This window comes from Exophiala viscosa, assembly GCF_022695815.1.
Source record: "Exophiala viscosa unplaced genomic scaffold EDD37scaffold_2, whole genome shotgun sequence".
Taxonomy (NCBI): domain Eukaryota; kingdom Fungi; phylum Ascomycota; class Eurotiomycetes; order Chaetothyriales; family Herpotrichiellaceae; genus Exophiala; species Exophiala viscosa.
The window spans coordinates 1,919,497-1,938,505 of NW_026944354.1; the positions used below are offsets into that span (position 1 = coordinate 1,919,497).

Sequence of the window (19,009 nt, forward strand, 5' to 3'; positions counted from 1 at the left end):
ACTTGGCGCCATTGCTCCACGCCAGAATTTAGACACCTGAACTACTACACCCTATTGAAATCCCCACGTTTAATGATCACAATTCAGGTGGCCGTGGCAAGCTTAGGTATGTCGTGGACTGCATTTCGACCTCATCGACCGCAGAAGTCTGCGCGTCCGTCCCCAGTCCTGGTGGAGTCTATTCGAGTATCTGCATTACACGCTCACCTCGCGAGGATGTCACGACATATCAGATAATAGAGTACTAGTTTTTCGGCGAGCCTTGGGTGCACTGGGGTGGTCAACAACACCCAGCAAGCCGAGAAGACTTCGAATACAGTATGGCATTTGCCGAGTTAAGTGAGCGTTTGCTTGCGGAGGGAAAGATTTGGCCGCATCCGGTAGAGATCAGATATGGCGGCCCCGGGCTTGCATCAGTGCCTGAGGGTATCAAGGATCTGAAGGCTAAAAGGATCAGCGGGCGGAAGCTCGTGGTAAAGGTGGATTGAGAGCAGTAGTTGTTGTCATCAGAGTAAAATGTACTTACTGCTCGACACTCCTTGAGGTGGATGAGAGTGATTAGATTGATTTCTTGATTGCTGACGCCATTTTCCGGCGACGCGCAAAGTCGCGTCTTTTCGCGTTAATCTGTATGTCTGCATCTATCCATCGCTTTCCAGCCCAAAAAGATCGCCAACAACGAATTACCTGTCAAGGCCGACAATGGCACCTTCCGCTATCGATCCAGAGCCTGTTTCTGCGCCAGGCGACTCTTTGGGCTTTTTGAAGGAGAATGTCAAGAATCTGCAGGATGGGTCAACCAAAGAATCCTCCGCTGCAACAGAAGTGCCTACAACAACCTCAGCAGAGACCTCTTCACATGAAGAGCACCAGTATCTTGACTTGATCCGCGACATCCTGAAGCGAGGAGAGCATCGTCCCGACCGGACTGGCACAGGGACACTGTCACTATTCGCTCCTCCACAACTACGCTTTAGCCTTTCAAAGCCTGACCCTTCATCACCCTCCGCCGAACGAATACCGGTCTTGCCTCTTCTAACGACGAAACGCGTCTTCCTACGAGCCGTCACCACCGAATTACTTTGGTTCGTGTCAGGATGTACCACCTCAAAGCCACTCTCAGAAGCAGGCATCCACATATGGGACGGCAATGGGTCAAGAGAATTCCTCGATAATCTAGGCTTCACAGAGCGAGAAGAGGGAGATCTTGGGCCGGTATATGGGTTCCAATGGCGCCACTTTGGTGCCGAGTATCAAGACTGCCACTCCGATTACAATGGCAAGGGCGTGGATCAGATAAAAGAGGTTGTGCGGAAACTGAAACACAATCCTTACGACCGCAGAATCATCCTCAGTGCTTGGAACGTCGCTGACCTATCCAAAATGGCACTCCCTCCTTGTCACATGTTTGCGCAATTCTATGTCAGCTTTCCAGATGCACCCAGGGGTGAAGCAGCTCTCAACCAGGCCAACAAGGCCAAAGAGGGACAGAAAGGTCACCTCTCTTGCGTTCTATACCAGCGTTCCTGCGACATGGGACTGGGTGTACCGTTCAACATTGCCTCCTATGCTCTGTTGACGCATATGCTGGCACATGCCTGCGACTTGGTTCCCGGTGAGCTGATACACACCATGGGTGATGCCCATGTCTATCTTGATCACGTCGATGCTTTGAAGGAGCAATTACTGCGCGAACCACGCCAGTTTCCTACATTGAACATCAAGCGGGACGACAAAGGCAGTGGTGAGATGGACGGGTGGAAACTTGAACAACTGGAAGTCCTTGGATATAAGCCGCATGGAGGCATCAAGATGAAGATGAGTGTATGATATCGATACCTGGACAGTCTGGAGTTACGGGGTGAGGTTCAATTTGATTGCTTGTGGGAAAGCAGCATTGACGGAAAGTGAGAGTCTTCAATGAAATCCATGGTCATTTCATCAATCATTATGGCGCTGGTGCAGCCTTCGCTAAATCGCTCTGACAAGTGGTACGATATGCCACAACGCCGTCACTAGTACCAAGACGAGACAGTGGCCCTTGTAATCATGACTCTGTCTGCTTAGGACCAACACCCCTCAACAGCACAACCGTGTTACCACTTATCAAGGCCTTCCCAACCTTTTCAGAGAACTCCAGTAACCGTCCTCCCTCAACGTGATACACGCGCAACCTCTGCTCCTCCGTTTCAACTCTGTTGTTAACGTTAGCGACCTGCAACCTCTTTGCCGCCTCGTCGAGTAACCTCCCGACGCTCCATTCCTGCGAGAGAAACAAATCCGCTCTGGGCAATTTACTCGTTGTGCTCGCGGCCTCCGCCTCGACATGCAGATACACTCTCTTCTCGGCCTCGAGCTTGTCGTCGCCCTTGGCGTTCTTCTTGAGCGTGTTCAACGCGGCCAATTGCGCCGCACGGCTCGACGGTTTCGGCTTCGGCATTAGCGAATCTTGTTTGGTTGTAGTCCACGATTTCAATCGGCCAAACCCGCTCTTGATTTTGTCTTTATTTGATTGCATAGCGATATCGATCGGTCTGGCGCCCAGAGGAATGAGGTTCTTGCAGTCGTGGTCCTCGCGCATGCGGTGCTTCAGACAGTAATTTCTGTTACACTGCGGACAGTGCACGCCCGTGTTCTGGAGGGTATTGATGAAGGTCTTGCATTTGGGGTCGCTGCATTGCGTGGCATTGCTGGCGTTTGGCCGGCCTGGACTGGGTGTGTTTGTTGTTGGGCGTCCGACGCTGTTGCGCCGCCGACTGCGTGCCCATTCGCCGGCGCGAGGACATTGGTGGGCGGTCTCGGTGCGGTGGTCGAGACAGAATGTGTGATTGCAGGAGTCGCAGTGGAATGGGAGGAAGTCGAGTTGGTGGCAGTAGGCGAATTCGCAGTGGCGCCCGATCGCTTCCACGTCTCTGTCCATGGTTGTGTACGAGGAGGTTGAGTCAGGAGCGGACGAGGGTGTTGAGGTCGACATGTTGGGCTATTATATTGCAGAGATTTAGATACAGTAAGCAAGGGCAGGCAAAAGGCAGCAGTGTGAGGACGTAGTAGGCTGGAAATGCGTGGTCACCGAGAGAATGAGGCATGTCTGTGAGTGTCATCGGCGAGGCTGGATCTGCACGGACCGAGACGAGGCTGTGCTTCAGCCTTATTAGTCAGCGTCAGCCTCGTGACAAAGTGCCCCCTTTTGTCGGTCTGCATCGGCTCCGTTCGATTGATGAGTCGACGATAATGTACATACCCTTATAGTACTTATGGAGCATACTGCCTTGCGTAGTGTTTTCAATCAAAAATGCATCACCTGAAGCCATTCCGGGGCGGAGTGCACGCTGTCTGTCCCTAGATGCCATTCCCTTGCGGCTGCTCATCCTCAATCCCAGAGTAATACTGCCTTCACCGTCTTGCCGCTGTGTATATCATGCGCCGCCTGCTCGATATCTTTGGCCGGATACGTTTTGATGAGTTGATCGTAAGGAAACTTGCCGCTCTGCTGTGCCCCCAATAGCTTCGGGAGAAATTCCTGAGGGTAACAGTCCCCCTGGTTGCATCCGACGTAAGTACATCCTGTGTTCACCATCTCGAACATATTGGCCGAAGCCGCTGCCGAAAGCTGATAGCCCCGAGTCAGTACGGATAACTTACAGACGGGTTTACAATGTACCTCTCCAACACCCACGGTCACGACTTTTCCCTTCCTTGCAGCACTCCGAATCAGCTCCGTCACCACTTCCGGCCGACCAGTCGTGTCGATGGCGCCATCAATTCCGCGACCGTTCGTGATATCCATGAGCGCTCTTTTTAAATCCGGCTGGTCCTTCGAATTGATGGTGTGAGTCGCACCAAACGACCTTGCCATCTCCAGTCGGTGTGCAACGATATCGACTGCAATGATCTTGCTCGGAGGCTGGTCGAGTATTTTCAACGCCATGATAGCCGCCAAACCGACTGCTCCGGCTCCGACCACAGCAACAGATATGTCGGAAGTTGGGTTGATCACATTCAACATCGCTGTTCACCTTGGAATCAGCTTGTCCCTGATCCTGCAAGGACATAGTACTGACCTCCCGCGCCCGTCATCAAGCCACAGCCCAGGGGCGCCAACTGCTCGAACGGAATATCTTTGTCGACCTTGACCAACCCATTCTCCGAGACCAGGATATTCCTCGCGAAACTGCTCTGCCCAAAGAAGTGAGAAGTAAGCGGCTTTCCATCCGCCGTGGCTGAAAATGTCTTTGATCCGTCCAACCTTCCCACACCAAAATTATAATGGAACCACAAGTCACAGTATGCAGTCTCCTTACGTAGACAGTACTTGCACTTCCCGCAACATGTGTAGCAGACAATGACATGATCGCCTGCAGACACTTTCGTGACGTCGGACCCAATGCGCTCAACGATGCCGGCTCCCTCGTGCCCTAGGACCGCGGGAAACAGCTCGGGCATCGACTTCTCTTTCGAGAAGTTCAGGTCCGTATGGCATACGCCGGTGGCTTTGATGCGGACGGCGACTTCATCTGGTCGAAGGTCGTCGTTAAGTTCGACTTGTTGAAATTTGAACGGTGCGCCGGGCTCGGACACCACCAATGCTTCGGTGATCATTTTTTAAGAGCGGCACGAACTACTCAACCACAGTCTAACCTTGGATGTAGCAGTGTTGGGACCCATAGCAATAATGGCAGCGAGTGTTATGGTGAAGTCACGGCGCGGAGATGAGATATGCGGAGAAATACAGTTCAAGAGGTGCCAGCTTTCCACAGGCATTCCACCAGGTCTTCCACGTCGACTAACAAGATAAAGACCCCTGGAAAATCTCACACCAGACCCTATCTTCGGTTTGGAAGACGTCACATCGACCGGTTGCACGCCGTGAGGAACGTCATATGAGATCATCGCTGCATTCGCGGTTGAGGTTGCTCCCCTGGTTGGAGGTCATTTCTGGGGTCGATTCGGCAAGTCGCTACATATATTGGGGATTGTCTATGGGTTTTAAAATGAAGCATATCTCGACAAACACGTTTGCTCACATTCTACCAAATCTGGGAAAGAGCTTCGACACATTCATATCTTGTTCACCCGCCCTGAGAAGATCTCTATTTCCGTCAATATGGGCAAGAAGCGTGTCTTGATCAGCTATGGGGTTGACGTCGATGCTGTGGCAGGATGGCTAGGATCATATGGAGGGGACGATTCCGTGAACGACATCAGTCGAGGTGAGGAGTGTTGGTATCTCGTGCAGGAAGACTCTAAACATGTGTGAACTCATGTAGGTATCTTCGCTGCCACCATAGGCACTCAGCGGCTGCTAGCCATGTTCAAAAAGCACGACATCAAGACGACGTGGTTCATTCCAGGTCACTCGCTTGAAACCTTTCCTGAAGACATGGCTGCCGTTCGTGATGCAGGCCACGAAATAGGTCTCCATGGATACTCGCACGAAAATCCCTCGGACATGAACCCTGAGCAGCAGAAAGTCGTCTTGGATAAGACATTCCGCCTTCTCACAGAATTTTGCGGGAAACCGCCCAAAGGAAGCGTGGCACCTTGGTGAGAATCCTCTTATCCATTGGCGGGAAGTTATTGGAGCTCGATCATGACTGACGGATGCTGTTATCCTGCACAGGTGGGAAACGAGCGCTGAGGGTGCTCAATTGCTCCTCGACTACGGTATAGAGTATGATCACAGCCTTTCACATCATGATTGTCAGGCATATTGGCTACGCACTGGTGACACTTGGACAAAGATCGATTACAGCAAACATCCAGACCACTGGATGAAACCTTTGGTCAGAGGCCAAGAGACAGGTCTGGTAGAGATTCCCGGGAACTGGTACATTGACGACCTGCCGCCCATGATGTTCATCAAGAAAGCGCCCAACAGTCATGGATTCGTTAACCCTCGTGACGTCGAAGACATCTGGCGGGACCACTTTGACTACATGTACCGAGAGTACGACGACTTCATCTTTCCAATCTCGATTCACCCTGATGTCTCAGGAAGACCACACGTGATACTGATGCACGAGAGGTAGGCTTTCGCTCAGAGACTATTATGCTCCAGCCAAGAGCTAACATCCATCGTCACACAGGTTGATTGAACATTTTAAAAAGCACGAGGGTGTGGAATTCGCGCCCATGGTGGAAATGTCGAATGAATTCAAGCGGAAGAACAAGTTACCAGAAGGTGCCCTTCCTCCGCAGGACCCAGCAGAAGTCTTGAAAAAGGAACCACTTTCCAAATGAGAGGCTGTGAAATCTATAGGGAGAATAATCTCCATCTCACTACCAGACTCTATCTCAATCGTCTAAATCGATCACAGTCCCATTCTAGACCAAGACCAACATCGATTGCGAACATCGCGTGTTTGACCATGGATCAGAGACATCCAACGACACCAGACTATTATCGCCTCCACTGAAGTACACCTCACTCGGCATAAAATTCAAGTGGCTCACCCATGTCCTCTTTAGCAAATGCCCTGGCCTGGGGCGTCCCAATGTGCAGTCAAGTTGCTCCAGATTTGCCCTTTGAGGCGCGGGGATACTCCAACTCTTGGTAACGGACACCTCTGCTCCGTCGAAAAGGGACGAATAGGTGGACCAATAACAGAAAGTTCGGCAACAACTTGTCATCTATGAGATTGCCCTGATTGGGAGGAGTCCTTCTCTATGTCCTGTTGACCAGCATGAAAGAACGCGGCTGCCTTCAAAACCATCGTCTCGTCCCATCTCTTTCCCACAATTTGCATACCCACTGGCAGCATCTGATCGGTCTTCGCATCCTTCCCAAAGCCGCAAGGGACAGTCAGCGCTGGATGCCCAGTCACGTTGAAAGGACAAGTGTTCGAACTCAGCCCGATGGCAGGGTTAATTCGCTCCATTATCCCTGTTCTCTTTCCATCGCGTGTGAGTTCTGGATGTTGTGAAGCAAGCCCAAGCGTGGTAGGCATGATCAGTACGTCGACCTGGCTCAAGGCGTCATCGTAGGCTTGACGTAGTTGGAAGACCTTGCGATGCGCCTTTGCCTCGACTCCCGGGCCATACTTGTCCTTGAGGAAAGCACTGCTGAAGATGAGGTTGTTAATGGTGGGATTCGTGTCAGACAGTAGTTCGTACATGTCCTGGTTCGGTGGCCATTGTAACTTCATGTGAGGTGGATGGTATGAGAGATAGCCAGGTGTCTGCATGGCAATACCCCAATCTGACATTGTGGCTCGGGTTGCCGCTGTCCAGAACAAAGGCCCCTCAGCGTGAAGCGGAACGGAAATTTCCACGACAGGCACACCCATCGCCTCAAAAGCTTGCCTAGCACTGTCCTGAACATGGCTGGCAATGGCTGGGTCCATGCCTGGAACCTGAAAAGCCTCTTTTAGAAGCCCAACTCTGAAAGAAGGCCGTGTATTTGATGTTGACGACTGGCACTCGGCGAAGGAGTCTCGAAGCAAGGCTGGATATTCAGGCACACGGTCCCTCAAGGGCGATTCGGCCGTCATTCGAGCGTCTATGCCGTCGTATCCAGCCAACACCTGCAGCAGGAGGGCGATGTCTTCAAGATTGTTGGCAATGGGGCCGACGCTATCCACCATAGGTGAGAGAGCCATGACGCCTGTGTATGGAATGAGTCCATGGGTAGCCTTCATCCCGTAGCAGCCATTGTAGGCAGCTGGAAGGCGAATGCTTCCGCCCTGGTCACCTCCGATAGCCATATCTACAGAATCACCAAAGCTGACTCCCTTGACCTTCGAGACGAGGTTTGCGCCTACTAGAGCCCCACTACCGCTACTACTGCCGCCAGCACTGTAGCCATGTGCCCAGGGATTCTGCACCGGTCCCCGGAATGAGGTTGATGATAGTGTGGAAGCTGAATAAGTCTCGCACGTCGTAATTCCTTTGACTAATGCACCAGCATCAAGCACTCTGGAGACGATGCTCGCATCAATTGTCGAGATGGGATAATCTGTACCCTGCATGGAAAGGAGGCTGGACCGCGTTCCAAGGGTTGTAGGGAGGCCTCCTACAGAAATGTTATCTTTGAAAGCAACAGAACGTCCAGCAAGCAAGGCTGTCTTGGGGTTGGTGGCCTTGAGTTCACATCGATGACTCCATGCATTCAATACATTGTCCTCTCGTTGGGGTCGCCAATACTTCCGTTCCGACTGTGTTGGTACGGGCACCAAAGCCGGATGGATGTAGTCGTCGACGTTCTCGAAATGTTCGTAGATGGCTTCTGCAGACTGCAGAAGGGTCAAGTATGCATCTTCATCTGCACCACACTCGAGCAGAATATCGAATTTGGCAGCCAGAGACCTCAGGTCTTCGACACTGATTTGCGATCTGTATAGGCGATTAGAAGACCTGATAACAGCACGATAAGCCACATGGACTATCAGAACGTACTGAAAATCGGTATTGGGCAGAGCAACCGTTGACATGATAACGACAGACACGGATCAACTCATTGCAGTCTGCTAAGAATCTGGATGGGCGAGTCAGCTAAGGCAGGAGCAAAGGAGCAATCGAAGTATCACTGCGTAGAAGACATCAGTCATTCGAACAGTGGCTTAGGTGATCTCCATAGGCATATCGGAGAACCCCGAGTCGATTGTGGTACTGTACCTGGATTTCCGAGGCGGATTGCTAAGCAAGCGGTCGATCCTTGGAGACTCGGGTGCCTACCTAGGTACCTTATGGGGGCACTGATGTCTCCAACTTCCGAGGTCACCACGCCCGAGAAACCCTAAATGCAAGACCAGGCACTGAGATAGTACAATGCTTACCAATACGGAGTTTGCACTTTTCGAGGCTCATTGCTATATGAAGGAAGTCTTGTCGAGAGTGTTGACGTCGAAAGTATAGCTACTTTCTGGCCATGGCGTGCATGAGGCACGGGAAGTGCTCCAACCACACCACAGTCGTTATCTATCCCCATGCTACCAAGATTCTTCTATATGTGATCTAATCTCTTTCATGCCTTTGCTGAGGTGGACTCCTATGAGTTCAAGACAGTACCGCTGTTGTCGGCGCAGTCGAAAGCTGCCCCAATTTGACCAGAAGCATATGCATCCACGATTGACTGGACCACAGCATAGGTTCCTCCCACAGTCACGAAAATCCCAAGAATAATCAAAAAAACATGGATGGCGTAGAGGATTTTCTGCAAAAACGTTCCTCTCCAGTATTGAGGGTGATCATAACACCAAAGCCAGCCGGGCAGCGAGATGGCCACGGGTGCGAAGCAGAAAGTACCAGCCAGACCCAGAAGATAGTTGAAAATGGGCACCCCTGAAGAAATCAAAAAGCCTGCCACCGAGATTCCAATGGTGCAGGCCAACCAAGTTCCCCAATGGACCAAACTGTTGTCCTGCAAATGGCGGGTGTTGCGCAAGATGCGGACGAAGAGGTATTTCGCTCCGATGTGGACATAAAGACAAGCCGATACGGCCAAGCCAACGATGCCGATGCCGTAAGCTACCTTCTTCAAAGTAGGGCCTGCGGAACCAAGAGAAGGTGTAGCAACCCATTTACCGCACCATTTGTACACCACCAGGGAGAAGGCGAGATATGCAGATGTGACGATTGCCATGGTAACGTAGACAGCCTTGTTGTAGTCCCGTGGCTTCTTCATCTCCGATATGACTGGTAAGAAAGCGGCAGTAGCGGCACTGGAGACGAAAATTGCCGCAATCGCTGTCATGCCCCCAACGAATGTTGGATTGCCAACGACATTATAGCCGAGATCGAAAGGACCTGTTTGCGGTGCGATGGCAGGGCGGTCGCGCGTCGTGACGCCAACGACGATGACCATGACTGCCACGAAAACAGAGGAGAAACCTACCCAGGTGAGCCAGGCGATCTTCTCAAACTTTCTGACGCTGGCGAAGATTGCGACGATAATGGTAGCGATGAACGAGAACCACTGCGTACAGATGGCATGGTTAGACAGAGCGTTGAATGCAGCTGACACACCGAGGATGCCAGAGCCTGCACAGACAACGTATGCAGCGATGAATAGGAATCCGACGACTTCTTTCACCACTGGTCCACCAACGAGTTGAGCCATGTCCGCAATACTGTGGCATCCTGCATGAGAGTTGCGGAAGTTGCCCTGGATAATTGCGCAGTAGGCGTTGAGTAGAGTCCAGGCAATGATGTTGATCGCTCCTGGGAAGGCACCAAGGGTGTACATGGCTGTAGGGATCGAAAGGACACCGGTAGCGAAGATGACTGTTTGCGGTGTTAGCAAGTCCTATAGCATTGCCCGGATGCATTCGTACTCTTGAGGAAGATCATTGATGCGTGATACCAGGCGACCCTGCGAAAGTCCACCACCCCTTCACCTTTCTTGAACACTTCGAATTCATTCTCGTCGAGCAATGACTTCTCGACTACGCCAACGTTGTCCTCAGACACGGCAGGTCTGACCTCGTCAGAGGAAATTTTGTCTCCGGCCATGGTTGTCAGGTGTCGTGCCGATGGGAGGAATCTCGCCGCCTGACTTGGAAACTCGAAGGAGGGTCTGAGCCATTTCGACCAAGGAGTGACCACTATATATTCTTGGATGGGAGGAAGCGTATGTGGCAATTGGAGACCCAACAAGGTACCTGAGTCGGGGTTTGAAGGGCTAAGAATGTTCGCATTGGCCAAAGATAAGGGTGTCTGTCCGTCCTCCATCCTGCTGGTCACTTATCGAGGAGCAGCACCTGTTGTGGAAGGTCTGCACAAGGTGGAACCCGCGGGTGTCAATTCATCTGGCGGATTGTGTGGTGTCATTATCAACACCCCGGAATGATATGCAACCTGACATCAAAAAGCCCCCAAAGTTGCAGATCACGGATTTGGGCGCAAGATAAGGTTGCAGCAGTGGCTTGTGGGAGGCACAAGGTTCGGCACTTCCCAGCGTCAAAATCGACCTCCAACGCCTAAAATTGTCGAACGGCGAGTTAATGTCTCCAATTCTTCGTCGCCGGTGACCTTATTCTCGGTATTGTGACCAGGGATATTCAGCACCGTCAGCCACGTGACAAGGCTGAACTCATGACATGTCACGTGCGAGGCTGTGCTACTGTGCCTCGCCGCGATCAGACTGGCACGTTGTTTCCTTCCATCATCCAATATCATGCGTACTTGTGGCCGTACGGCAGGAAGTAGTTGCGCTCCTCTCAGTTCGAAGGCGTCCTACTTGATGCTCATCACAGTCTTTCCTCCAGAAAGTGATGCGATGCGCAGCACATGTTTGCCTAACGAATGGCTGCCTAAAACGTCATTGACGCAACCATCCCTTGTCAGCATGTGAGATGTCTGTTGCGGTCCTAGTTGTCTTTGGATTTACTTTGCATCGATCGCCATCTTTACTTACCTACGCAACATGAAAGCGTGCCGTCTTGCCTGTCTTCTGGCGTCAATACTGGCCACAGGTGTCCATGCACTGCGCGAATCCACCAACCCCTTGGACGTGGAAGGGTCAAACACCGTGCATCATTCATACAAGTACACATCTGTTTCGAAATTTGTATGACACTCGGTATCTTGACATCTGAAACGCTGACCCCATCACAGAAGTTTGGCCATGCCTTCTTTCACGATCTCGGCACTATCCCTGAACCAGGCCAGTTCCACAGCATTTCACCTTTGGCGCACGAATTAATGCAGAAAACTGCGGAAGGGAAAACGAGCCCCGTCGAGTCTTTGGTCCTTCACTCACGACGAACTCTGATGAGCCGCCGTCCGTTGTCTTGGCTGCTGGATTTTCGACACAAAGATCACGCCTCTCTCAAGGTACTAAATGAACTCGAATGGCAAGATATACCGGTGCGTACACCAGACGTCACGGATAAGACGACCGTTGTCAATCTAGCCAAAATGACCAGCAATGCATACGTGCTTGCCCCGTCGCAGCCCGACTGGCTTAACGGCTCTATGGACTTCAACCACTCCGACAGCTTTGGCTGGGTAGGTGACGGCTTGCGCGGCCACGTTTTTACCGATGAGACGAACGAGACTGTCATCATTGCATTCAAAGGTACAACGATCGACCCTCGCGAAAAGTGGAGGAGTAACGATCGACTCAACGACAACCTTCTCTTCAGCTGCTGTTGCGCCAGCCAACGCCCTGACCCGTTCTGGTACGGTCCAGTGTGCAATTGCAGTACTGACACATATCAGTGCAATTCCACGTGCCTCACGCAGAAGCTGCTCCAAAAGGACCGATACTACCCTACCGCTGTCGCAGTCTTACTAAACATAACAACGTGGTATCCAAACGCGACGTTTTGGATTGTGGGTCATTCTTTGGGAGGCTCGATTGCAAGTCTTGTCGGCCTGACGTACAACATGCCATCTGTCGCTTACGAGGCTCCACCGCAAAGGCTCGCCGCGCAGCGACTGGGTATAACTATCCCTCCGCGTACGGCCGATTATCATATCGGCAACACGGCAGATCCGGTCTTCATGGGTGCATGCAATGGCTACTTCTCGTCATGCTCAATTGCCGGGTATGCGTTCGAGAGTCAATGCCATACAGGAAAGCGTTGCGTCTACGACACTGTGGGAGATTTGGGATGGCATGTGAACATCAACAATCACCGGCTGAACGTTATCATCCCCGATGTCCTCGAAGCGTACAACAGCACTCCCACATGCGAACCTGACGATGAGTGCGTAGACTGCTACAACTGGAAGTATGATACGACGAACTACCTTTGAAGCTAACTACTCAGATTACCATGGGATCTCAACGAGGTCCATACTAGCACCTTTCGTCTCCCAGAAACCTGCATTCTTGTACTGGCCTTTCTCGGCCGTGACCAGTCCAACCACCACATTTGCACCTTCAAGCGGATCCCTCGCCCCACGGTAGTTGTTCAGAGCCGTCTTGCAATGTCCGGGACTAACCAGTTGAAACTCGACGTCTTTGTTGGCCGAATCCCGGCTCATTTCGATCGTCAGCAGATTTAGGGCTGCCTTCGAAACACTGTATGGAATTGCCACCGTTGGCGGAAGAAGTCCATTCGCCAACATGGTCGCTGAGGCCCGCGCGGAAGAGATATTGACGACTCTACCTCCATACGGCGACTGTCGCAGCAGCGGAAGAAAATGCGCCACCGTCAAGGCGACGGATGTGACATTGGTGTCATAGACTGCGGCATAGACACTCCGCCAGTCTGATAAATCCGAGGCTGACGGTATGGCGGCGTAGCCGGCGTTGTTGATAAGGACATCGAGGTGGCCGTGTCGCTGCTGGACGGTACCAGCGGCATCCTGGATGGACGCATCGGATGCCACGTCGATTGTGAGAGGCTGGACGACCGATGTGATGCCCTGGCTTCGAAGCTCTCGAATGGACTCTTCCCCTTTTTTCAAGTCCCGACAACCCATGAGAAAGATGGACTTCGTTGTTTGTGGATGACTGGCCAAGGCTTGGATGATGGCACGACCTATCCCACGGTTGGCGCCGGTGACCAAAATCACGCGAGGAATTTTCGACGACATTTCTGGACGGTGTCGCAGAGGCTTTTCTGGAGGATCTGACACTCTCTCTGAGCGAACTACCATCCAAGTTATAAAGACTTACAAGCTGTACGAGTCAGTATGCTAGGCCACCAATGCCACGGATTTAGCAGCTTATTCCCGGTCCACAGAGTGTCGACTCGTACAAGACTCCAATGCCCACCCATCCTCGCCTGGAAATCTTGCAATATTCTTGAGTCGCAAGAAAGAAGGATAGGCCAATGGCCAAGGTCACGGTTCAGCCCGGACATAACAGTCCAGAACTCAGGGTCCACGAACTCCTACCATTTTTGAGCACTGTGATCACGTGATGTCGACTACAAGGCCTCCCCCTGAGTCATGCCTAATATTGTCGACTTTCAGCCTTATCTTCCCTCAAGCCTGGTGAGGATTTCATCATCAAATACTTCACCGCACACGATTCCGGCCAAGTCTTCGGCAATGGCAGAATGCGCTATGAGGTGGGGTGCCTCTCGCTTGTCGCACTTGAAACAGGCAGCCATACCTTTTAGGTATAAAAGACCGCCCAGGTCCTGTGTTAACCTCTACTGTTTTCTCTCCTTCTCTCGTTAAACTGTCCGACCCTGTGCCATCATGTCTTCGGTCTGCGAACATGGTACGCTGACCTTCTCCTCGTCAGCGAATGCCGTCACTTCGGGCTACAGGCATTACTCGAATTGGCAAGTGCGAACAAACGCTGGAGCTCCGGTCGCTGATGTCAACTTCCCCACCACGATTCTGCCTGTCGATGAGCTGAATGCCTTTCCTGCTGCTCTAGTGCTTCCTGGCGACGAGATCGTGTGCGACCCGAACTATCCACGGCAGAGTTACCGAGATTGGCGTAATCTCGGTGATCGGAACCATGTGACATCCAGCAGGAAAATCCTGTATGTTGCTGCTCCGCCAGACATCGACTCAAGCGCGGGACATATGCAAGACTGGCAGCGCTCAGTGTGGGACGCGCAGACGGCAACAGTATGCTAGGTACCAACATCTTTCGTTTGCGCTAATCTCAATCAGGATACGAAGCCAGGCATTGGCGCTGTTCTTGATGCTGAATCGATTGCTGCCTATCTTCGAGCGTTCTACGATGGTATGGAGGTGAGAATCTTACCGCAAAAGCTCGCCTTCAGCGCGTGGGATGACGATCCTCCAAACGATGGTAGGTCCCTCAGAAGGAAAGCTTCGCGTCAGCTTAAGATCGCTCATGTGGCTCTGTCGACTGGCACTGAGCTCATCCGCATTCGTGGACGCTCTACTCCACCTACTGGTCGCACCAAGGAGCCCGAGCTGTTTCCGTTTTCGCATCAGCTAAATCTGAATGATCTTGCGGATGCGGCCATGACTATTGTACCATCCAACGCTTACGCGCTTCTCATGCTGACGAACCACGACCTCTACGAGGATGATGACGATGATTTCTGTTGCGGTCGAGCCTGAGGTGCAAGCCGCATTGCCATTGTCTCCAGTGCAAGCTACAGTCCTGCTTTGGACGAGCTGCATGGGGTTGATATGCAGCATGTTTGGCCAGCGAGTCATTGTGACGCATTCGTCAAGAAAATGGGCAGTCAAGATGAGGGAATGGCAGCGATAGGTTACAAGCGACCAAATAGGAGAGCAATCAAGAAACCAACCAAGAAACCCAACACCCGTGCCGCAGCCGTCCCTGGACACTCATCATTGTCTGCATGGGAGCCATTGCAGAGAGCTGTAAAGGCACATTTGTCTGAACATATCGGGACTACTCCTGCAGTTTCGTCGGCTCACTTATTTCGAGTCTGTCGGACCGCAGCACATGAGCTCGGTCACTGTTTCGGACTTGACCATTGTATGTGGAGGGCATGTGCTATGCAAGGTACCACGTCTGTGGCGGAAGACATGCGGCAACCGCCTTATCTGTGTCCTGTTTGTGAGCGGAAAGTAGGTGATGCCGTTGATGGTGCTAGAGTTAAGGGCGAAGGCTCCAGTGGTAAGTTGGAAACGAGCATAGAGAAGGATGATGGCTGGGAGACCAGAATGGCAAAATGGAGGAGAGGTCAACTGTTGGCGATGAAACACTTCTGTAAGGGCCAAGGGAGCAGTTTTGCGCCATTTGCAGCATGGTGTGAGGCGATGATGGAGATGATGAAGTGAATTGTTTTCAGAGAGGAAAGGAGGTGAGTTGATGAGCGAGGTTTGAAGCAAGGGCAACTTGAACCTTACCGGTTGCATGCACAACGTTCTCTGCACAACTCCATTTCGACTTTTACCACAGTCTTTCTGAGAAATGAGTCAAAAGCGAACCGCTCATCGCAATCTGAGATAGCTGAACGAGCTTGATCAATCACCCGAAGACCGTCTCTTACGCCCCTTTGTCAGTCTTCTTCTACGTGTCTCTTACTCACAGGCGACCTTGACGCTCGCAGTATCAGATACCCCAAAGCACCATTCTTTGCACAGGAACGTGGCTGGCTCTCAGATATCAGGACCCTGAGCTCTTGTTGTGCGCCTCCTCTCACTCACGTCTTCGCGCTATCAAGTCTGCAAAGCAGAACTGATCTCAAAAATGGCTTCGACTAGGCTCACTGTGCCCACTGAGTGAGTCGGCATGTTGATATTGATGCCAATGATTAACACTATACAGGATGCAGAATGCAGCGCGGACACTGTTCGAAAAGTATCGAAGCAACGAATGCCGACAGCAGCACGAATCAATGTGCAGACCTCAGGAAGCCGCTTCCAAATATGCCGTTGGTGAGAAGGTGTGCATAAGACCATCTGAGAACAAAACCATCGAGCCGTGGTGCCTGGTCGCTACCCTTGCCGAGTCAAAGTGCTTTACGGCAGGAGAGAACCGTCAATTCCGTCCTATGGTTCTTGTGCGTGTCTCATCGGACGGCAGTCGGATCATTGAAAGGGCCGGATTTCAAGAAGAGAAACCTCTCGCACTCAGGATTGCGCCGCTATACAGTGTTGGCTCAAGTCTTCTGACCTCAAGTTGTGGGATGGAATCCACAGTCCTTATTGAAGAACGGTGTTGGTTGAGCTCGAAATACCGTGGTGGGCCGGACTGGGCGTACAAAGTCCGAGGCCAGCCTGATAAATGGATGCCGGAAGGCGTGTTGCGTCCAAAGGTACAGTAGGTTCTGTCCATTGGCGATCCCCCAGCCAAACCAGCGCAACAGGAAGAACCTCCAAAAGATCAGACCCACAGTGAAGCAACTCCACAGCCTACAGCCGAGTCAGCGGCCAACGAAGGCACGCAAGGATCCTGCGGCGCACAGATCTTCCCTGAAGAAGCGTCGCAGAAGACCGACAGGGTGGGCGATCTCATCGCGGGAGCAGACACGCACAAGCCGACTGCAGCCAAATTCGACAAGGACAAAGCGGATAAGCTGAAGGTACAGATGGATGATCTGGGTATCGAGAAGACCGACCTGGAGGAACAAATGCAAGGCTATAGTAAGGAGAGGGCGAAGTTGGAGGAGAAGGTGGCGATACTGAAAGTCCAGGAAGATGTTCTTTCCCAGATACTGGCCGCATTAAAGGAGAAAGCGGCAAAAACTACCGAAGAAGCCGAGGATATGGAAGCACTGGCCTCAACTGCGACTGAAGCGTCGACGGAGCTTTCCCATGCCGCAAAGCGACGACGGGTTGAGTGATGCATGATGGATATGGCCTCACTCTTGGTGCTGGGGACTATTGCAGCATACATTCGTGATTCTGTGTGGGCTGGCCGCGAGACTGTGCTGATACCATGGCATGCGACGTGGAAAGATGGTTGGAGATTGGATTCATGTCATCTCTTGGAGTTTTTGACAGCAGATTACATTGGACATTTTGCAGCGATGAAATGGATCGAGCTAAGTGTGCTCAACGTACGGCCTCAAGCAGCATCGATTGGATGCCAGGCTTACTCTCTCACTAGCCATGTGGAACAAGGCTGAGATGATTCTGGAACTCTGCAGTTTTATTCACCTCATTTGCGGTAAGTTAGCCCATTGCGTCAATTCGTCTAGGGGCTTTCGTGTGGTTGGCTGAATTAACGGGTGCCTGGGTACGGGCGTCGGGGCTCGTATAACATGCCCAAGCCATTGGTGATTGGTTGTGTGGCTGTGCCTCTTTATTCAACACCAACCTTTCCATATCCAGAAGATTATGCGAATCCCGGCTTTTCAAGAAATATCTGATTCATGGTAGTCATGCTTCATTTCTCTTGATTGAGTCCTCCTCTTTCATCAATCTTATTCAATTTTATCCCGACGCCTGGGAGAAGGGCGCCCCAGACGACGAAACAGCGAGACATTGCCAACAACTCCTTCGCCACATCCAGATACCGTGATCTAAAACCCATTATTTTGCAAGGCCCCATCGCCGGTTCCGCAGGTTCTCGTACCGGCAACCAAGATCAAAGAGCAGGCAAGATGCCGTCTGAGAAATCCAGCCAGCGCGCTGCATCCTCACAACCAGCTGAGCCTGCCCCTCAGGACCTTCCGCCATCATACGAAAACGTTGTCCCAGCCATTTCTACCCCTTCCAATATACCACCCTCAATCCGAATACCAAGCCAAAACCCCCTCGATGCGATCTACCGCCTAGGTTTGGTCGCTTTGGCCAAATACGGCGTCTCTCAAGGTAAATGGTCCAAAGACCTCGCCTCCATCACCACCACTAAACCCGAGCTATCCGAAACGGAATACGAACTCGTGCGCTTCATCCACGAACAAGCCGCCCTCCCACCCAAACCTCTGATGCTCATCCACGGCGAGCATTCCAGAGGTGGTGAAAACGTCATCGACTTCGAAATACTCATCAACTTGACTTCGCTTTTGGACATCACTGGAACGTCAGCGCAATCTCGAACTCACGTTAAACCATTCGACGACTCTTCTTCACCCAGGAGTTCACGAAACTCCAACCGAACTCCGCTAGAACAATGGATCAAGAAGTTCTGCGAAGAAAAAGTCGAAAACAAGAGTTTCACGCTCCACCGACAAGTCACCAATCTCCCCGGGCAAATCCTCGAAGGTATGGTGCGCACGCTGGTAGCCTCGACCAAATACCGTGGCAAACTCACCGTGAGTTTCCCCGTACAGTATACCGACGTGATTGTCTCGCGCCAGGGAGGTAATTGGTTCACGAATATGCTACGACTGAGCCCGACGAAGAAATATGAGGTCGTCGAAGCGGTGTGGGACGTTGCTGCTAGTTCGGGAGCTGAGAGATCAAGTGCCAGCGCCAACGCGAATGATCACTCCGCTCGGGAGAGGAATGGTCGAGCTGGATTGATTGCGCAGGAGTGGTGGCGCGAATGGCAGTATGCGATTTATAATGGGGTGTTGACGGGGAGGAAGGGATGGGTCACGGTTGAGGATTGGATGGAGGCCAAGATGGGGGTGAGAGTCACGGAGAGGAATAGGGATTGGGGCGTTGATTGGGAGGGCTGATCTCACAGCTCCCGCATGTGATGGCTCGCAAAGGACGGATGAGTGATGAGTCGTTGTTCGGGCCGACTAAAAAGACATAC

At 52.0% G+C, this 19,009-nt stretch overlaps 12 protein-coding genes across 12 annotated transcripts; 7 read left to right on the forward strand and 5 right to left on the reverse strand.

Moving 5' to 3' along the window:
* Positions 1-581: 581 nt before the first annotated feature.
* On the forward strand, positions 582-1,830 carry EDD37DRAFT_685400 (thymidylate synthase; the record flags this gene model as incomplete). The annotated part of the gene is made up of 2 exons (XM_062819894.1): positions 582-825; positions 850-1,830. Exons 1-2 carry the CDS (start codon positions 703-705, stop codon positions 1,828-1,830), a joined length of 1,104 nt encoding a protein of 367 aa, XP_062673161.1. The 5' UTR covers positions 582-702.
* Positions 1,831-1,938: 108 nt separating this feature from the next.
* Positions 1,939-3,084, reverse strand: EDD37DRAFT_257115 (uncharacterized protein). The gene has a single exon (XM_062810759.1). The coding sequence runs from the start codon at positions 2,972-2,974 to the stop codon at positions 2,048-2,050; it is 927 nt and encodes a 308-aa protein (XP_062673162.1). The 5' UTR covers positions 2,975-3,084; the 3' UTR covers positions 1,939-2,047.
* Positions 3,085-3,235: 151 nt separating this feature from the next.
* EDD37DRAFT_257276 (aryl-alcohol dehydrogenase) lies at positions 3,236-4,739 on the reverse strand. Its single transcript, XM_062810761.1, has 3 exons — positions 4,062-4,739; positions 3,662-4,008; positions 3,236-3,610 (listed from the first exon to the last, which is right to left on the reverse strand). The coding sequence occupies exons 1-3, from the start codon at positions 4,597-4,599 to the stop codon at positions 3,371-3,373; spliced, it is 1,125 nt and encodes a 374-aa protein (XP_062673163.1). The 5' UTR covers positions 4,600-4,739; the 3' UTR covers positions 3,236-3,370.
* A 141-nt stretch (positions 4,740-4,880) lies between these two features.
* EDD37DRAFT_257246 (carbohydrate esterase family 4 protein) lies at positions 4,881-6,433 on the forward strand. The gene is made up of 4 exons (XM_062810760.1): positions 4,881-5,210; positions 5,268-5,544; positions 5,621-6,025; positions 6,087-6,433. The coding sequence occupies exons 1-4, from the start codon at positions 5,105-5,107 to the stop codon at positions 6,238-6,240; spliced, it is 942 nt and encodes a 313-aa protein (XP_062673164.1). The 5' UTR covers positions 4,881-5,104; the 3' UTR covers positions 6,241-6,433.
* Positions 6,434-6,626: 193 nt separating this feature from the next.
* Positions 6,627-8,429, reverse strand: EDD37DRAFT_646965 (amidase signature domain-containing protein; the record flags this gene model as incomplete). The annotated part of the gene is made up of 2 exons (XM_062817801.1): positions 6,627-8,331; positions 8,395-8,429. 2 exons carry the CDS (start codon positions 8,427-8,429, stop codon positions 6,627-6,629), a joined length of 1,740 nt encoding a protein of 579 aa, XP_062673165.1.
* Positions 8,430-8,868: 439 nt separating this feature from the next.
* EDD37DRAFT_621906 (transmembrane amino acid transporter protein-domain-containing protein) lies at positions 8,869-11,117 on the reverse strand. The gene is made up of 2 exons (XM_062816019.1): positions 10,272-11,117; positions 8,869-10,221 (listed from the first exon to the last, which is right to left on the reverse strand). Exons 1-2 carry the CDS (start codon positions 10,666-10,668, stop codon positions 8,987-8,989), a joined length of 1,632 nt encoding a protein of 543 aa, XP_062673166.1. The 5' UTR covers positions 10,669-11,117; the 3' UTR covers positions 8,869-8,986.
* A 245-nt stretch (positions 11,118-11,362) lies between these two features.
* Positions 11,363-12,680, forward strand: EDD37DRAFT_646967 (Alpha/Beta hydrolase protein; the record flags this gene model as incomplete). The annotated part of the gene is made up of 3 exons (XM_062817802.1): positions 11,363-11,506; positions 11,554-12,614; positions 12,659-12,680. The coding sequence occupies 3 exons, from the start codon at positions 11,363-11,365 to the stop codon at positions 12,678-12,680; spliced, it is 1,227 nt and encodes a 408-aa protein (XP_062673167.1).
* A 34-nt stretch (positions 12,681-12,714) lies between these two features.
* EDD37DRAFT_646968 (uncharacterized protein) lies at positions 12,715-13,485 on the reverse strand (the record flags this gene model as incomplete). Its single annotated transcript, XM_062817803.1, has 1 exon — positions 12,715-13,485. The coding sequence occupies one exon, from the start codon at positions 13,483-13,485 to the stop codon at positions 12,715-12,717; it is 771 nt and encodes a 256-aa protein (XP_062673168.1).
* Positions 13,486-14,097: 612 nt separating this feature from the next.
* EDD37DRAFT_677127 (uncharacterized protein) lies at positions 14,098-14,943 on the forward strand (the record flags this gene model as incomplete). Its single annotated transcript, XM_062819596.1, has 2 exons — positions 14,098-14,478; positions 14,524-14,943. The coding sequence occupies 2 exons, from the start codon at positions 14,098-14,100 to the stop codon at positions 14,941-14,943; spliced, it is 801 nt and encodes a 266-aa protein (XP_062673169.1).
* EDD37DRAFT_257299 (uncharacterized protein) lies at positions 14,914-15,882 on the forward strand. Its single transcript, XM_062810762.1, has one exon. It carries the CDS (start codon positions 15,016-15,018, stop codon positions 15,634-15,636), a length of 621 nt encoding a protein of 206 aa, XP_062673170.1. The 5' UTR covers positions 14,914-15,015; the 3' UTR covers positions 15,637-15,882.
* Positions 15,883-16,048: 166 nt separating this feature from the next.
* Positions 16,049-17,144, forward strand: EDD37DRAFT_646970 (uncharacterized protein; the record flags this gene model as incomplete). The annotated part of the gene is made up of 3 exons (XM_062817804.1): positions 16,049-16,080; positions 16,127-16,616; positions 16,668-17,144. 3 exons carry the CDS (start codon positions 16,049-16,051, stop codon positions 17,142-17,144), a joined length of 999 nt encoding a protein of 332 aa, XP_062673171.1.
* Positions 17,145-17,906: 762 nt separating this feature from the next.
* EDD37DRAFT_606107 (uncharacterized protein) lies at positions 17,907-18,929 on the forward strand (the record flags this gene model as incomplete). Its single annotated transcript, XM_062814859.1, has 1 exon — positions 17,907-18,929. The coding sequence occupies one exon, from the start codon at positions 17,907-17,909 to the stop codon at positions 18,927-18,929; it is 1,023 nt and encodes a 340-aa protein (XP_062673172.1).
* Between the last annotated feature and the right edge of the window lie 80 nt (positions 18,930-19,009).

Bases quoted from the DNA above. Each gene is read 5' to 3' on its own strand.
- EDD37DRAFT_257115 (XM_062810759.1), bottom strand. From the start codon at position 2,974: ATGTCGACCTCAACACCCTCGTCCGCTCCTGACTCAACCTCCTCGTAC.
- EDD37DRAFT_257276 (XM_062810761.1), bottom strand. From the start codon at position 4,599: ATGATCACCGAAGCATTGGTGGTGTCCGAGCCCGGCGCACCGTTCAAA. The intron at 4,009-4,061 runs GTCAGTACTATG...CAAGGTGAACAG, and splicing joins CTTGATGACGGGCGCGGGAG to CGATGTTGAATGTGATCAAC. The intron at 3,611-3,661 runs GTACATTGTAAA...CGGGGCTATCAG, and splicing joins TGACCGTGGGTGTTGGAGAG to CTTTCGGCAGCGGCTTCGGC.
- EDD37DRAFT_257246 (XM_062810760.1), top strand. From the start codon at position 5,105: ATGGGCAAGAAGCGTGTCTTGATCAGCTATGGGGTTGACGTCGATGCT. The intron at 5,211-5,267 runs GTGAGGAGTGTT...GAACTCATGTAG, and splicing joins CGTGAACGACATCAGTCGAG to GTATCTTCGCTGCCACCATA. The intron at 5,545-5,620 runs GTGAGAATCCTC...TATCCTGCACAG, and splicing joins AAAGGAAGCGTGGCACCTTG to GTGGGAAACGAGCGCTGAGG.
- EDD37DRAFT_621906 (XM_062816019.1), bottom strand. From the start codon at position 10,668: ATGGAGGACGGACAGACACCCTTATCTTTGGCCAATGCGAACATTCTT. The intron at 10,222-10,271 runs GTACGAATGCAT...CACCGCAAACAG, and splicing joins ATCAATGATCTTCCTCAAGA to TCATCTTCGCTACCGGTGTC.
- EDD37DRAFT_257299 (XM_062810762.1), top strand. From the start codon at position 15,016: ATGCAGCATGTTTGGCCAGCGAGTCATTGTGACGCATTCGTCAAGAAA.